At 40.1% G+C, this 16,811-nt stretch overlaps 2 protein-coding genes across 2 annotated transcripts; both read left to right on the top strand.

Moving 5' to 3' along the window:
* The first annotated feature begins 77 nt into the window (after window positions 1–77).
* Window positions 78–7,826, top strand: lrrc23 (leucine rich repeat containing 23). Its single transcript, XM_079676385.1, has 8 exons — window positions 78–1,360; window positions 5,640–5,749; window positions 5,876–5,996; window positions 6,091–6,232; window positions 6,376–6,506; window positions 6,620–6,756; window positions 7,364–7,568; window positions 7,665–7,826. Exons 1-8 carry the CDS (start codon window positions 1,274–1,276, stop codon window positions 7,692–7,694), a joined length of 963 nt encoding a protein of 320 aa, XP_079532511.1. The 5' UTR covers window positions 78–1,273; the 3' UTR covers window positions 7,695–7,826.
* A 690-nt stretch (window positions 7,827–8,516) lies between these two features.
* tktb (transketolase b) lies at window positions 8,517–16,433 on the top strand. The gene is made up of 14 exons (XM_079677006.1): window positions 8,517–8,773; window positions 11,255–11,372; window positions 11,480–11,593; window positions 11,709–11,806; window positions 12,844–13,035; window positions 13,392–13,519; window positions 13,609–13,805; window positions 13,944–14,108; window positions 14,343–14,499; window positions 14,578–14,708; window positions 14,801–14,884; window positions 14,994–15,090; window positions 15,251–15,370; window positions 15,529–16,433. The coding sequence occupies exons 1-14, from the start codon at window positions 8,667–8,669 to the stop codon at window positions 15,699–15,701; spliced, it is 1,881 nt and encodes a 626-aa protein (XP_079533132.1). The 5' UTR covers window positions 8,517–8,666; the 3' UTR covers window positions 15,702–16,433.
* Window positions 16,434–16,811: the final 378 nt, after the last annotated feature.

Genomic DNA, 16,811 nt, shown 5'->3' with positions numbered 1-16,811 from the left:
TTCATTTGTAGCAATGATTGATGTCTTGTGTGGGCAAGCCGGTCGCTGATGTTTGGACATTTTAACCTGACGTTTCTGCAAACTGGTGGTTTAAAAAAAAAGAGGAATACCATGCAACATCTAACCTGCAGAAATTATTTCGCAGCACAAAATGTCTGTTCCTGATTTTTGTCTTTAACCAGTGGTGTAAAACAATTCAGTAGATTTACTCAATTACTACACTCCACTCCCTCAGTGCTTCTCAGAGTGTGGCCCCCTAGTGGTCCGTGAGTATATTGGTAACATTTTACATTAAAATAAATAAATACATTTAAGTTTTCCGCACTCTCGCGGGAATTTCTCCGCAATAGAGAGAGCTTAAGTTTCACTTTCGATTGCATGATATAGCCCAGTTAAACAACTTCTTCACACATGTGGCCACTTGTTTGTACGATTTTCAGGCAATTTGTAAAAAACAATGTGTTTTTGGATATTTGTGGAGTTAGGTGGTCCGCGAGTGTTTTTTTATTGGTTAAGTGGTCCTTGGTATGAAAAAGTTTGAGAAACACTGCACTACATCCATTTAATACCTTTAGTTAGTTTGCAGATTTGCATTACAGATGTTAAATATAAATAAGACTTAGTTACTCCTGGAGTAACATTCACAAGCTACCCTGCAGCTTACACAGTCATTAAATTAGCTGCACATTTAACAGCTTTGATAACACTAATGCATACATAATTATAATCGGAACATAAAATGATTGTGAAATTGGCCGATGTTGTGCAGAATGGATACGTTTACTGTTGGTACTTTAAGTATATTTTGATGCAGATACTTATGTACTTTTACTTGAGTAACATTTTGATTGCAGGACTTTTACTTTGTATTTCTATTTTTACGTAAGTAGAAGATCGGAGTACTTTTCCACCTCTGTCTTTAACCCACCTGTGCGTATGGCTGTTGAGTTTCCATGGTAACAACAACAGACGCTATACTTTATCCGCTGCAGTTAGCTTTATCAAGTAAAACCAGCTAACTTACCTCTATTTTATTTGTTACGTTTTTCTTTATTATTTTTTTTGTAATGTAAAGTTACTAAGCTTAACTAAATGTAACGGTTTAGCTACTATAACTTTGTCATGGAAAGTAGGCCCACTAGTTGAGCTAAATCCGTCGTTTGTTCATTGGCTAAACTCAGTGCAGTTGGACCTAGTTAAACGCCTGATATCTACTTACTGATAAGCGGCACTGACAAGCTGCACATTGTTAAAAGAGGAGAAATTGACAAGGATGTCTGAGATAGATGAAGATGCAGTCCTGTCAGATGCAGAGGGAGAGGAAGAAACACAACCAGAAGCAACCGAAGAAGAAGAGAAGGTAATCGTGACCTGAGAGATAACTGGAGAAACGCAGACACACGCCATTAACTAGTTTTGCAGAAAGTTAACCTGGAAGTTGGAACATATTGTATGATTCTACATATATTTCGTCTTTTACTTAACGAGCTTTATATAGATGCCAATACTTGTGTATTTTTACTTTAGTAACATTTTAAGTACAGGACTTTTACTTGTAACAGACAGAGTATTCCTACGCTTTGGTATTTCTACTTTTACTTAAAGGCCATGTAATGCATCTAACACAGGTGTTTTTTAACATGTAGTTTAGATATCACCAGAATAAAAATAAATAAAAATGTTTAAAGTTTCGTCATAATTAAATGACATATACGTTAAAAACCGATGTTGGTTCCGAAGTTTGCCGAGTACGCCCCCGATCCCTCCCGAACGAGCGGTGACGTCACACGTGGCAAACATTGCCATTTGATCAAATCAGTCCAAATGGCAAGCAACGCGATAACTTCAGACAGCGACAGCGACAGCGATCATTCAAGCTCAGATTCGGTGGGTTATCTGGATTCAGTTACAGAAGTAGAGAGTGAACCAGCTAGCCTTTCACTTCAAGGCATCTTGCCTTATAAGTAGGCCTACGAGCCTCCTGCCCAGCAATCGAACAACGAGGCAGAAACTTGTGAAAGAGAAGCGGATTCCGCAGCCGGCGAGACTCGAATCGGCAATACTGAATGGTAAATTCTGTTTTATTTAATTTGACCTGCACTAAATGTCGATCTTAATTTGTCATCTGTTCCTCACACGTCCGGCAGATATTGTTTTGTTTTTTAATGTTATGTACAATATTCAGGTGTACATGTCAATGCTGTGAAAGCATGCCCACTGCAGATGAATGTGTATGCTGCAGAGAGATCTGGCAGGTGATGGAACAAATAGACAGTTTGCAACCTACTGACCAGATAGCAGAGTCCTGCATCGGGTCGGGTATCCGCGGGTACCCGACGGGTGACCCGCAAAAAAGGTGATTTGCGGGTGGTATTTTTTCAAACGCTTTTTTCCGGGTTCGCTTCTGGGTAAAACAAAGATGATGCGGGTCCGGTTGCGGGTGTTGCATAATAAATATATTTAAACAATAATAATTTAGTTTAATGTTTAAATCCTCAGACCTCTCCTCCGCGGTACCGAGCAGGCTAATCATAACCTCTGCAGTGCATCTATCTGCTGCTGAGCGCACCACATTCTGAATGGCTGAGGTGAAGCTCTCTATAGCGGAGAATACAGCATTTTCAATAATTCTTCCTCAAGAGCGAAATCCAACGTCTGGGAGGCTTTTGGTGTCATCCTAGATGGAGAAAATAAACAACATCCCAGGCTTTTTGAGCCAAATATGCAACTGCGTGTGTTAATAATTGCACGTTGTCACTGCTTATATATATGCGGGTTCGGGTCGGGTTGCGGATCATGTGCCGGCGGGTCGGGTCGGGTTGCGGAACTAATTGGCAATATGTGCGGGTAGCGGGGCGGGTTCGGTACTGCACGTCACGGGTGCGGGGCGGGAGCGGGTCTTGAAAATCAGACCCGTGCAGGACTCTGCCAGATAGAAGACACCGACGAGAAACCAAGGTGCATTATTAGCCACCCAGGCTTTAGAGAAGGCTGTCTCAGTGTTTGGACACTGAAAATAGCGTATCTTCAATACAAACAACAATACAGAGCAGTTGATGGCCCACTACACCAGTAAGTAAATATTGATTGACCCAACTGCCTATTGCAGCTTTGCTTTCATATAATACTTTTAGTCGCTACAGATATGGTACACTTTTAAAGATACCATTAAACTCTTTCAAGCAGTCAAAAACAGCTTGGCTTTTATTTTTTCTGTGTATGCAAGTTCAATGTATGCTTGGGAAAAGAAACAACTACACATGTGAGGAAATATATAAGAGGTCTATGATTCTGTCAAGCAGTCATGTATAACCTCATATTTATTTTGTACAAGTAAAATACAAATATCATGTTATAAGCCAATTTGTAACCATTGCTACATAATAGTACTACATAACATTTTATTTTTCTCCAAATATATTTATAATCTGTAGCCTATACTTTTTTTTCATTAGGAAGTATCGATATACAGCTTATCGACAGTTTGTACGTTGGTGCTGGGGTGTAAGCCTACTCGGCCCAAAAATCAGAGTCCCGCTGCCTGCATGTGCTGTAACCGAGATACGGAAGACTTACCCTGAACCGGGAGGCCGCTATCAGGGATTTCAATGGCCAAATCTGTAATTTGACATAAGTCATGCAGCTGAACTGGTTAAAATGGTTTCGCATGATGTAAATAATTTACAAAGTACATCATTTACAATATTATTTTTCCAAAGAAACATGTAAATATAACAACATTTTCCAAATCGCAAATTTGTAAGATTGTATTAATTTACTGTTTGATAAATAAAAAAGGGTTCTTTTGTTAATTTTTCACTTGTAACATTTTATCTTTATTGCAGTGTACATTAGTCTATTTTGGTATATGTGCGAGCCCACAAATAATTAAAAGTGGTAAAAATAATAAAGATATTCAGACGTAATTCATTTTTGGCCTTACTTATTTCACTTCAACTTTTATATATTTCAGTCACTAGGCAAGTTCACTGTACTCTGGTGACATTTAGCTCAAGCTGGCATAACACCTGTAGTAACTTAATTCTGACCCGAGTTTTGTGCACAATCTTCCAGCACCCATGATCAATGTTTATAGCAATCAGGAAACATTCACAGCTCACAACTACACATCGCTTCCCCATCATGAATTGTTAGATAAAAAAAGTTTAGCGAGGTCCGGTTACACATATGTTGAGCGAAAATAGCGGAAGGATACAAAACAAACAATCCAGACGAGGCTGGTGTTTGCCACGTGTGACGTCACACAGCTGGGTTAATGGCTGGCAAGCTTTTCGCTACCGGAGCGGAATAACACGGGAAAGTGGCACACATTTCATGTTATTTGGGGGGTATTTATGGAAAGAATCATTGATGTTGATATGTCAAATGAAACAGTGGAAAGTGATGAAGCGATTTATTAACACAGAATAACATTTATTTTGGACATTACATGGACTTTAAGTACAAGATCTGACTGAGTACTTCTTCCAACTCTGATTACAAGAAAGCTTAACATTGCCAGGATGCTGGTTTAAACGATAGGTGGAGTATCATGCAATATCATTCCATCTCTGACCTGCTCCAATAAGAAAATCCAAGGCTTAATCCCCATACTCCTTTATCCAATGCCTCAGAAGTTGCCATCATGTTACAGAATGCATTACACTGTTTTAGGAGTGTGAGTAGGCCTACCTTTTAACCCACGACACCAAATGAATGGATGTTATCTAATCATTAATCCCACTAAATGCCATAAGGTAAATAACAAGTTGGCCCAAGTAGCCTAATGCATGACTCATTAAATAATGCTGGCGTTCCAAAAACACCTGTTGCCCACCCTTAACAAAATCATTTCTGACCAATGTATTTTTTATTTTTTAAAGCAGAACATAACCTATTCTCATTGAAATATTAAGCTATGTTTCCTATCCTGTCCATTCAATGTATTAATTGGCACCTGTAGATCATTTTTGGTTCAATCAAATTGTATTTATATTGTCAAATATCACAAATGACACATTTGGTTGTAGCGATATATTCTTTACAATGCTTATCTCCAACTTAAACAAAAACACTCTATAATACTCATGTAATATTGAAAATAACAACTCAACATTCCAACCCCTATTATAAATGTGGCAACTGAAAGCGTTTTGGGCAAACAAACTTCATATTTGTAGGAGAAAGATTTTCAACATAATTACTCTGTAGCTATGTTGACAATAAAGGACCTTGAACCTTGAACAGTTCATATGCTGCTGAGCAAAAACATGGTAATGTAGCTAGCAATTAGTGTATTCAATAATTGTGAAGTAACATTCATTATTTTGGGATATATTAAGTGTGAACTATACACAAGTCACAGTGACTTGATCATTTGTTGAGCAACGTGAATCCATGAAACAGCCTGCCATGAAATTCTAATGAGTCATGCATCAATAAAGCATAACTTAAGTATATAGTGTACCCCCCTTATTAAAAAGAGTTACAGCATTATTTGTAAATAAATCACATGAATGTCTACATGGTAGGCTTTATTTATGGCAAAAAGTTTCATTAGTTTCTCTGAAGCTCTATCATGAAGAGGAGCTTGTGTCTGGGCTGAATCACATACAAACATTTGGTATTTCCTCTCACAGGTACAAGTTTGCCATTTGACAAAAGAAGCCATTGGTCAGGGGCTCTCATTGCTTTGCCGAACAGGAAATGGACTTGGACATGCATTCGTCAAAGTGGACCTAATAGACAAGTAAGGGAACAAAAATACAGAGCTAAATGGGTTGCCTTTGCTTGACTGGTAATTCTAATTTTCAGTTTATCATTGTTCATCTGTGGCTATTTTTTTGATTTTATTCAATTTTTTGTCACTCCACAGAGGACTGAATGACATTGCTTCAATCGGAAGTTTTATCCACCTACGTTTTGTGGATGTATCCAACAACCAGCTGACTGATCTTTCTCATCTGGAATCTCTGAACCATCTGCTCTGGCTGAAGGCAAGGACTCGTCTTCTGTATTCATTCGGATCTCTGGGGCCTGTAGTACAATTCATTCAAAGTTATGGAAAATCTTTAATTCAATGTTCTATAGGTTGACAATAATGCTGTTGCAAGCTTCAAAGGGCAACCTTTTGCTCAGTTGACCTACCTGCAGCGGCTGAGTATGGCAGGGAACAGAATAACAGAACTGGATGGCCTGGTTGGCCCTGCCTTGGAGAGCCTCAATCTTACAGGTTGGTCTGTTGGTTTTATGTCAGAATATGTGATGTTTCTATTCTATAATGGTGGGCTTTCATTTAGTCTATTGATGCAAGACAATCTTACCATCTGCATGATATAAAACAGATATCTTGACATTTTGTGAACTCTCTGGCAGGTAATGGCATTCAGAGATTGAACGGTTTTCAGAGTGGCTGTTTTGCCAACTTGGTCATTCTGGAGCTGAGGGGAAACCAGTTGGATACCACTGATGGCATTAACCTTCCCAACTTGCAGGAATTATATCTGGTAATAAAAAAACTACCATTTGATAAATATAACAAACACATTTGATGAGGTTAAGCCATTAACACAAATCTCAGTCAGCCGACTGCCTGTAACTTGTCTTACTTTCCATTCAGGCCCAAAATGTTATCAAGCATCTGGAGGGTTTAGAGAGGATGGAACGCCTCACCACACTTCACCTTCGAGACAACCAGCTAGAAACTCTGGACGGCCTCAGTACCAACATGAAGTGTCTCCAATACCTCAATGTCAGGTACACATGTGAACAACATAGACTGTCATCAAGGCAGTAAAACAACTGTTGTAGCAGCTTTAAAATCAGTTGTGGTCTAGAGAGAATAATCAGTAAGGTAACAAACGTGCAGCAACACCATATTCGTATTAAAAGCAATAAGGATCTTTATACTTGCAAGTATGACTTCTCCTCCAAAGAGCACATACTGTTCTGAGTGAAACAGTCTGTCCTTTATAGGAGGACATCAAAGCTTAGTTACATTACAAACAACATTTGGTTAGGCCAGCTGAGACCCCCTGGCACTGTATGCAAAACTCACACCCTACACAGAGCAAAAGGGATACAGATAACACCTTATCCTAACTTCCTTCCCCTCATCCTTCCTGTAGTGTCATAAAACCCCCTTGCAAAAACATCTGTTGATCACTCACACACATTCAAAGGTCACTCCAGGGATTTGACCTAATCAGTCAAATCGTTGACATGACATTTTCAGAATACAGCAGTTTACATTTCATTAGGTTTACACTGTATTAAGCTTTAGTACCATCATTTCCATCACACACCGAAGAAATCTATATATCCAAGATTGTTTATCCTAAATGCTTCCGTCTCTCTCCCTTAGAGGCAATGCAATATTAGAAGAGAATGCCCTGAAAAGCCTCGCACTTGTGTCAAAAACTCTGCGAGCTTTGGTGCTTACTGATAATCCTCTGGTGGAATCGACAGACTACAGGCTGAGTGTACTGATGCTCCTGACACAGCTGGAGCGAATTGACAAAGATCCTGTCTCCCCTGAGGAGATGGCTGAGGCCAAGGAGAGATTCAAGGTAAAGCTAAGAAACACCTTATTTCTCTATTTGGCATGGTCAGGCATACATTTCTGCTCTATTATTTGTTTTCTTACTGCATCTATTTCATTCCAGGAACTGAAAGAGGAAATGTCTGAGCCATAAGATTGCAATGAGGAAGTGTTTTACCTTGAAAACACTGGGTTGGTGTTTGTGTTGAAACGTATTGTAGTATACTGTATATTATTTTGTCATGTTCTAACAGCCTATTTATTTTTTCAATAATAAACATTTGAAAACGTTTATTTCTGTGGTGTTTATTGACATAAAGTGAGAAAATGCTGACAGTGACAAAGCAACCTTTCAGTGACTAGGCAGAGAAAAAGAGTGTATTTGAACCTTGTGCTGCCTGCGGGCCATACTCTCCTTTCTTTCCCTGAGTAAGGATGAGAGGGCAAAATCCACCACCATATTCCTTTTGGCAGCCATCCAGCTTCAGCGTTAAAGAGACAGGCACATGCAATGGATATGTGTGGAAATCCTTTCTTATGTTGTCTACACTGAGCTAAACTGTTATACAAATACATAATATGCACATTATTTCTGATAATACAATCTTTCTAATAAAGTTAATGTTGCCACACATTAACATAGTAGCCTACTGTTGCCGTAACCATGAAGTCCCCCCAATTTTATTTCTTCAAAGTGGTGGATGCAATTTCAGTCGTTCATGATAATTTCAAAAACAAAGCCATAACTACTCAACTGTCTTTTACATTGTGTCTATCTGTATTAATACTCGTGTTTCACGTCCACAGTGATTTGCTCATTGAAAAGGAAATGAAAAGCTATCAACACATGTGTGTAACTTTAATGGGCTGAACATGAGTCCTGAAAGAAACGTCTCGTGCGTAACTAGCCCCATACTGTTCCTCCAATGACTGGGTCAGGTGGGCGTGTCTAAGAGAGGAGACATAAGTCCCGTCCTCTCTTCCCTTCCTCCTCCTCGGTTGTACTTAGGCAGCTAGCAGCGGCGTGGCGCAGCTTTGAACCTACAAATCCGGCAAGTACCTGTGTGATTAACAACATACAAACTTAATTTAGCAAGCTCTGTTTTCAAGAAACAATCCAGCAACCATGACTAGCTACCACAAACCCGATGAGAAAACCCTGCAGGGACTGAAAGACATCGCTAACAAGCTCAGGATCAACTCCATCAAGGCGACATGCGCCTCCAACTCTGGGTAAGTCACTCAAAGTTAATGACTTGTTTGTTAATATTACGTTACACATGAGAAACGTATTCAGTTAGTGTAGCGTTACTGTAGTTCACTTTACCTGCGGGGTCTACACGTGCAGCGGATTATCTTCACGCGGTGTAGACCGTGCAAAGTGTGGCCAAAGCAGACAGCTAGCAAGTACTTATGCTAACTGTTTCATAAACATGTTAAGCTCCTTTTTGAGCTAAATGTGTATTTCGTCAATGCTTAGGCTAGCATAAGCTAACAGTTTGTGCCATAAATGAAACCAAATGGCAGGGTCTGTATCAATAATAAGGTTGGATACAGTAGTCTTCTGTGCTATTGAGCTGATAATTTATTCTCTTTTATAACTCTGTAATGCTCCTAACAAGGTTGCTAGATGAATTATGTCGTTATAGCACCAGCCTGCTTCTAGCTAACAAGAAACCACATGATCATGCAGGGGGAATCTCGTGGTCAGTTTCACACTTTAATTTAAAGCAGCTGCGTGTTAAAATGCAAGAGATGCATATACACACACAATAGTTGCAACTTCTTTCAAGGGAATCTGTCGAGTATGATAGACACGCACGTCAAATGGTCACCTGTAGTTTTGACCTGAATTCGCAGAAGCTTTTGTCCTCCTGCAGTCCTCCTCCCATTGTCACTATGGAGTGAACCTAATCCGCATGCGGGAACAGTTTCCAGGGTTTCCTTATTGGCAGGGGTGTAACTAATACTGAGATTATGAAGGCTGCCCTTTGCCCCATAGTATTCAGTGTGTTCGGCATATTCTACACCCAGAACATTCCAACTGCAATCTACTCTTTCACAATGCATCAAAACTGCCTGTAATTGACATAATGCGTTTTGGAAGACTCTCAATTGACACACATTAGCTGGCTGTCACATGTACCATACTATCATGTTCATCTGTTAAACCTCTGTATGCAGGAAGGTTTTTAACTATATAATTGTTGTCTTACTATTTAGCTTTTTACAGAAAATAATTTTCTTTATGTAACACTTCTATAGTTTATTTCATTCTTTGTGTTTTGTTTATTAGCATCCAGTACACAAAAGGAAAAAATAAGCCACATGTTCCAATTGTTCTTTAAGCACCAAACCTTTTCTTTCATCACGTTAAATGGATATACAAATATACTGTTTTAAAGTATCGCGCAGAATTTAAGACAAAACCAAATAATGTATGAAGCATGAACCTTTTGACATCCAGTTAAAACACACATGTTCTCAAACAGATTACATGTTTGAAAACACTGGGTTTTATCATTAAAGAGGAAATCTTTCTATGAAATATTTAAATTTGTTAAAAGAATATTCTGTAATTGTCTACAAGTCTTTAGTTGTTTCTAATGACTAGGTCTTGTGCGTTGTTTGTTCCTGAAAATGGTATATTCACTTTGCTGTATGATTACTACTCATTTTATTTATTTGAAACTTGATTTCAAAGATTGTAAAGTTTGATAAAAGTCAAATGTATCCTCTGACTATCACCTGGCCATGTTCATCACGTTTAGAGTTCTCCATAGTATCATTAAAAGGATTAATTGTATTTGTTCTGCATTCTCCAAAAAAAAACAGAATTGTGTAATTTCCCATTCATTTACTTGTGCAACTTAAACCTTCAGAAATGAAATGTTTGTTGGTGAACCTGTTTTTGGTACTTCCTTGTATCAACTGACAAAGAAAGGGAAGAACTGTTACCTGAACGTCCGGACAATGAGGAAACTGAAGATGTGATTCTGTTTCCCTCAACAAAGATTCTTTTGACTTTCGACATCCAACACTCAACACCTGTTGTCATAATTTTATTGATATGGAACATTAAACACGAGTATCTGATTGCTTTGATAACAGTATTTAATTAATTTACTTAAGTCTATTTCTCAGCAGGTCGTTATCACTCAACAAAAGGAAATTGGGTAAACGGAGCACTGGGTTTTTGATTGTGAAATATAACAACGATCATCATGTGTGTTTGATAAAGATAACCGTGTGTTCCAGCATGAACAAAATGGCATTTGTGATTCAACCCACTTAGGGAAGTAAAGATGCTTTTGAGAAATGTGGGATTTCTAAACATGTCGCTTACAATACTTGAACCACTATGCTGCAACTAACAGTTTCTCGAATGTGCTTTTAAAAAAAAAAAAATTATAATTGCACTAGAGTGTGAAAATATATAAGTGTTATCATGTTAAGAGATTAACATTATATTTTCATACGTGGCTCTAATACCAAAATATCTGAGGTTTTGAACATTTGTAAATAATTGCTTGTTAAATGTATCAGTTTGAATGCCTTTTCAGAAATGACCGTTAATGTCAAACTAAAACCAAGTGTGCGGTTTCCTGAATGTAGCAACACATGCATGTGTATATGCACGATTTGGATTTGGATCTAAATAATCGTATTTTTCATGTGAGGTTTTATTTAAAGTACATGTTCTCCTCTCCCCAGGCACCCCACATCCTGCTGCAGTGCAGCAGAGCTCATGTCTGTGCTCTTCTTCAACACCATGCACTATAAAGCCGAAGACCCTCGTAACCAGTGCAACGACCGCTTTGTGCTCTCAAAGGTTGGTTATTTTTTTCTTCTTATGAGAGACTGATATTCTTAACTTGGCCAGAACAAATTACCTTTGGTAATGCTATTGTCTTCAAAGACTATCCTCTCTGTTTCTAGGGCCATGCTGCACCCATCCTGTACGCTGCCTGGGCCGAGGCCGGCTACGTGAAGGAGTCTGATCTCCTCAACCTGCGCAAGATCGACTCTGACCTGGAGGGCCACCCCACCCCAGTAAGTCACCAATCCGGTAATTTATGGTATTCATGTTTAATTGGGAAACAGAATATAGTCTAGAAGTAAATTTTATATATAAAGTATAACTTTCTCCCCCGTTGCTATTCACCAGAAACTGGCCTTTGTGGACGTGGCTACAGGATCTCTGGGACAGGGTCTCGGGGCTTCCTGCGGGATGGCCTACACTGGCAAATACTTTGACAAATCAAGGTATATATCTATTAACATCAAAGGTTTAAACGACTTGCAATAATTCTTATCCTGCTTTTTAAACTGGTTTATAGTGATCTGAAACAGTCAGTTTTCAGCATTAGTCAAACCGCAACCTTTTTATCACCCTTAGGGTAGGTAATTTTTGCAGAAACCACCTCGAGTGCTAGAATTTGAAAGTACACAACCCGAAAAAAATCTGCCCCTTCCTTCAGACTTCCTTACAGAGCCCCTCCTCCAACACACACGAACGTGCACATGAACAATTAGGGCACAAGAGAAGTTTGTGCACGAGATGGAAGGCTGACAGAAATATTTGTGTATATTTATTGTCAAAGCATTTAATTTATTCATTGCTATCAGGATGTTAAGAGTATTCCATGGAATATAACAAAGTGTTTCTGAAGACAATTACCTACCCCACCTTTAAGTTCGAAGTAGATGTGCAGGGGTTCTCTATAACTTTATACTGCAACTAGACTCTTTCTGGAATTCTTTAAATGTCATACATGTGCCTAGACTTGCAGGCAGGGATCCGTTTCCTTTTTAAGTTGTCCCTGTGCTGCTCTGTGATCAGGTTAACAGAGAAAACCTGTAGTAGTGACAGGAGCCTGCAGTTAAGCCATCAGTATTATACTCCAAATTAGCAAACATTTTACTGAGTGATTTATGTCCCTGAGACTAACACCTTATTTATCTTATTTGCTCCAAATGTAAGAGCTCCAGTTCAATAGTTTCTTTTAATTCATTGGTGACAATCAAGATGCAAATCTGTTTGTCTGGGTTTTGATAGATAATAGGATGCAACTGTTACTTTTCAACTTTAGTGTAAAGATGGTATGAATTGCTTCTTCCAATTTAAGTTTGTCAGACTTGTATCTTATGTAATATCACTCAAGACCACTTTCATTCTGAACTGGGTTAGAACTTCTGCAGTAATCTTAACTCGACAAACCTTTCCAGTAGCTTCCTTGTTATGGTTAACTGTTACATTAGTTAAATCACACTAATATTCCGGTTTATACATTGTGTTGCAGTTACCGCGTATACTGCATGATGGGAGATGGAGAGTGCTCAGAGGGCTCAGTGTGGGAGGCCATGGCCTTCGCCTCTTACTACAAGCTGGACAACCTGGTGGCCATCATGGATGTCAACCGACTCGGTCAGAGCGAGGCCGCTCCCCTGAAGCACGACATGGAGGTCTACCGCAAGCGCTGCGAAGCCTTCGGGTCAGTGCCAAAACTCCACTAAGTTCATAGGAAACATTATGATATGAAAGCCTTTTATTTAAAAATGCCTCTTAATATACTATCAAATGTAACCTTTGTCATATTTGTATAGTGTATCCATCTGTGTGGAAGCTGGTTTTTATATTGATTTGTGAAACTTCTATATCTCTCAAATTGCGTTTTCACATGCTTGCTGGACTTTCTAAACCCTCCCATGTCCTCTATGCCTCTTTTTTTTAAATCTCTGCTTACCAGTTAATAAGCGCTCATACAAAGTCATTCCAAAGTTCATACATCCTTGTTTTTTGGGTTAATAATTGCTGCGGTGATTTTAAAGCTATGCCCTCTTTTTGCAGATGGAACACGTATGTTGTGGATGGACACGATGTGGAGGAGCTGTGCAAAGCTTTCTGGCAGGCTAAGCAGGTCAAAGACAAACCCACCTGCATTGTTGCCAAAACATTCAAGGGCAAAGGACTCAAAAGTGAGTGTGGCTTTCATATGAGAATTATTTTTGCTATTTTATTTTAGTCTCCGACGTACATTTGAGGCTTGTTCATTCCTTGGCTGTAGATATTGAGGATCTTGACAACTGGCATGGAAAGCCCATCCCTAAGGACAAGGTGGACGGCCTCCTGAAGGAGCTGAAGGCTCAGATCCAGGTCCCCAACAAGACCCTGTGCCCTGAGCTGCCCAAAGAAGACACTGAACCCGCGGACCTCAGCCCCATCGCCCTGCTTTCCCCCCCGGCATACAAGAAGGGAGAAAAGGTACCTAAACACCGTTCAATTGCGTTCCTTTTTTTATGCTGGCTAGTGTGAGCAGACTAGATTGTTTTTGAAACACCTGAAGTACATATGGTTTTGTCTCTGTCTTTGCTTCCACTCATTTCCTTCCTTCTCCGTCAGATGGCAACAAGGCGTGCATATGGCGTGGCACTTGCCAAACTGGGCGAGGCAAGCAAGAGAGTGGTGGCCCTGGATGGAGACACTAAAAACTCCACCTTCTCAGAAACCTTCAAGAAGGCCTTCCCTGACCGCTACATTGAGTGCTTCATCGCTGAGCAGAACATGGTACGCAATATTTACGTCTTCACGGGGGATTTTTAGGCGTTTTTGCATTTGCTAAGTGACCAAAAGATTAACTCCAATTTATGAAAAGGGATAAATATAGTTCAGGTTTAACTCTTTACTCTCATAATCTGCTAAACTAGTCTAATCTGTTTCTATTCATTCTCTAGCATGATAATCCCATCCTCTCACTTCCGTAAGGGTAACGCTAACTGATGTCTTAACTTGCTGCTGCAGGTGGGAGTGGCCATTGGCTGCGCCACCCGGGACCGCACGGTTGCATTTGCCAGCACGTTTGCCGCCTTCTTCTCCAGAGGCTATGACCAGATCCGTATGGGAGCCATCTCCCAGTCCAATGTGAACCTGGTCGGATCCCACTGCGGAGTCTCCATCGGTAAGCTGAAGAGTCATTTGATTTGTCACAGGGCAAAGTGAGTGTTCCCTGTACCTGACTGATCTTCTCTGCCTTCAGGGGAGGACGGTCCTTCCCAGATGGCCCTGGAGGACTTGGCAATATTCCGTGCTATCCCAACATGCACTGTGTTTTACCCCAGTGATGCCGTTTCCACAGAGAGAGCTGTTGAGCTCTCAGCCAACACAAAGGTGGGTAGGCCACCTTGTGGTAGAACATGGTGTCCAATATGTTGTCTTAACATTGCTGGAGTATCATTCTTATCATCTCTCTACATTTCCAGGGTATCTGTTTCATCCGTACCAGCAGACCAGACAATGCAGTCATCTACTCTCCAGATGAGAAGTTTGAAGTGGGCATAGCCAAGGTGATGATCAATACAATTATTTTACACTCCATTATTATATGTAGCTTTTAGCAACAAAAAAGCAATTCGAATGGACACCAGAGCATTAATGTATATGTCTGCCTAACAGGTGGTGCGCCAGTCTGACAGTGATTGCGTTACTGTGATTGGAGCTGGTGTGACTCTGCATGAGGCCCTTGCTGCTGCAGACATGCTGGCCAGTGAAGGTGAACACACACTGCCCTCTGGTGGATAGATGTAGGCATTAAGCCTGACATTTATAAGCACTACACCTAACTGTTATGTTTATTATACTATACCAGCTAACCAGCTGATGACCTGCATCCCCTTAATAACAAAGTATCGATTTGCTCATGAACTTTATAGGGAAGAACATCCGTGTGATCGACCCGTTCACCATTAAGCCTCTGGATGCCGCTACTATTGTGGCAAGTGCCAGAGCCACAAAGGGACAGATCATCACTGTGGAGGACCACTACAAGGAGGGTGGGTTGATTTCTGTTTCTATATGCCCTTTTTACATATTGAAATAATTCAATATAATATGTATCAGTGATGGTGTTTTGTGCAAAGTTATTCCTCAATCTACCAGGGTCCATTAGTAGATCATCATCATGTTGTGATGGTATGTCTCCTCTGTCCAGGTGGTCTTGGTGAAGCCGTTCTGTCAGCTGTGGGCGGGGAGCCCGGCATTGTTGTGACCCGGCTTGCAGTTTCCGGTGTTCCCCGCAGCGGGAAGTCCACAGAGCTGCTCGACATGTTCGGCATCAGCGCCAAGCACATTGCTAACGCCGTGCGGCAGACCTTTGCTAACTAAGGACTGCACCTTGTCTCCTGTGCTGTAATCTCACAACAAAACATATGCCTCATCTTGCAGCTACCCAAGTGCTATCTTTGTGGCTTTGGCTTGAGCGAAGTGTGTGCTAAACCTGTATTGTTATTACTGTCACAGATGGAGAGTAATGGGAATAGGAGGGCAGTGTTATCGAAGCCTGTAGTGTAATATTACTCCCTCTTAAGCACCATCTAAAACCCTTTTCTCCCATTGGCTCTCGCAACATTCCTTTAGTTGTATTATGTTTTCAAAACACTGTCTTCACCGTAGCTCTGACATCACTTAATACTGTAAACCCGATATCTTTACAGATTTAAAAACCTAAGTAGTCGCCCAGGTTCTGATCCATTGTGAACCGTCATGGCTTCTATTCTGTATTGCCATTTACATTTTTCACATTCCTTACAACCATGCATCATGTCTTTTCTCTTGACTGGCCTCCTTTTTTTGTTTCTTAAGCACTGTTACTGTTTGTCTTAAATCTAATGTTCTAGACCAGTTTTACGGTTGTGTTCGTTCACAGCTTTTGAAGCTTAGCTGTGTTGGAGAACACTTCTTTCAGATCCAGTGTGAAATTGTTAACCAATTTTTAGTTTTAAACCGTTTGAGCATTCCTCTAAAGATTCCTGGCTTCATGGGCCCACACAATGTTACAGGTCACTGGTGTCATTCCATTATACATGTGCTGTGCTGAATAAAAAAGAATTAACCCAATGACGTTGTGTTAGTATTTTTAACCGCCCCTCTAGCGAAGTGGTTCAATGGGTGACAAAGTGAAAGTCCACCAAATCGGGCCAGACTTGAGTATCAACTATTGCAGTGCAATTTTGTACAGATATTCCATTAGTTTGGAGAATATCACTTAACCTGTTAAGCCCTGGAGCCGCCACAGGGGGGCCACCAAACGTTTTTTTTGGGAGACTGTCTCACGGCTTCTTAACATTTATGAAACTATTGATGTATAGCACCAGATTAACCAATCTCAGCTAACTGAAGATATATTTTTTTTTTTACCAAAACACAAGTCTCATAAATGACCCCTAAGTGAAAAAATGCAAACTGACTCAAGAACTCAAGATAAAGATACCCTTA

Source organism: Notothenia rossii (genome assembly GCF_949606895.1).
Source record: "Notothenia rossii genome assembly, chromosome: 4".
Taxonomy (NCBI): Eukaryota; Metazoa; Chordata; class Actinopteri; order Perciformes; family Nototheniidae; genus Notothenia; species Notothenia rossii.
This window is presented reverse-complemented; position numbering and strand designations above follow the sequence as displayed.

What these genes read in the sequence shown, in the direction of transcription:
- lrrc23 (XM_079676385.1), top strand. Translation starts at nt 1,274, where the DNA reads ATGTCTGAGATAGATGAAGATGCAGTCCTGTCAGATGCAGAGGGAGAG. An exon ending in ACTTGCAGGAATTATATCTG is followed by an intron (nt 6,507 to 6,619) that starts GTAATAAAAAAA and finishes CTTTCCATTCAG; the next exon opens with GCCCAAAATGTTATCAAGCA. An exon ending in AGGCCAAGGAGAGATTCAAG is followed by an intron (nt 7,569 to 7,664) that starts GTAAAGCTAAGA and finishes ATTTCATTCCAG; the next exon opens with GAACTGAAAGAGGAAATGTC.
- tktb (XM_079677006.1), top strand. Translation starts at nt 8,667, where the DNA reads ATGACTAGCTACCACAAACCCGATGAGAAAACCCTGCAGGGACTGAAA. An exon ending in CAAGGGCAAAGGACTCAAAA is followed by an intron (nt 13,520 to 13,608) that starts GTGAGTGTGGCT and finishes CCTTGGCTGTAG; the next exon opens with ATATTGAGGATCTTGACAAC. An exon ending in TTGAAGTGGGCATAGCCAAG is followed by an intron (nt 14,885 to 14,993) that starts GTGATGATCAAT and finishes TCTGCCTAACAG; the next exon opens with GTGGTGCGCCAGTCTGACAG.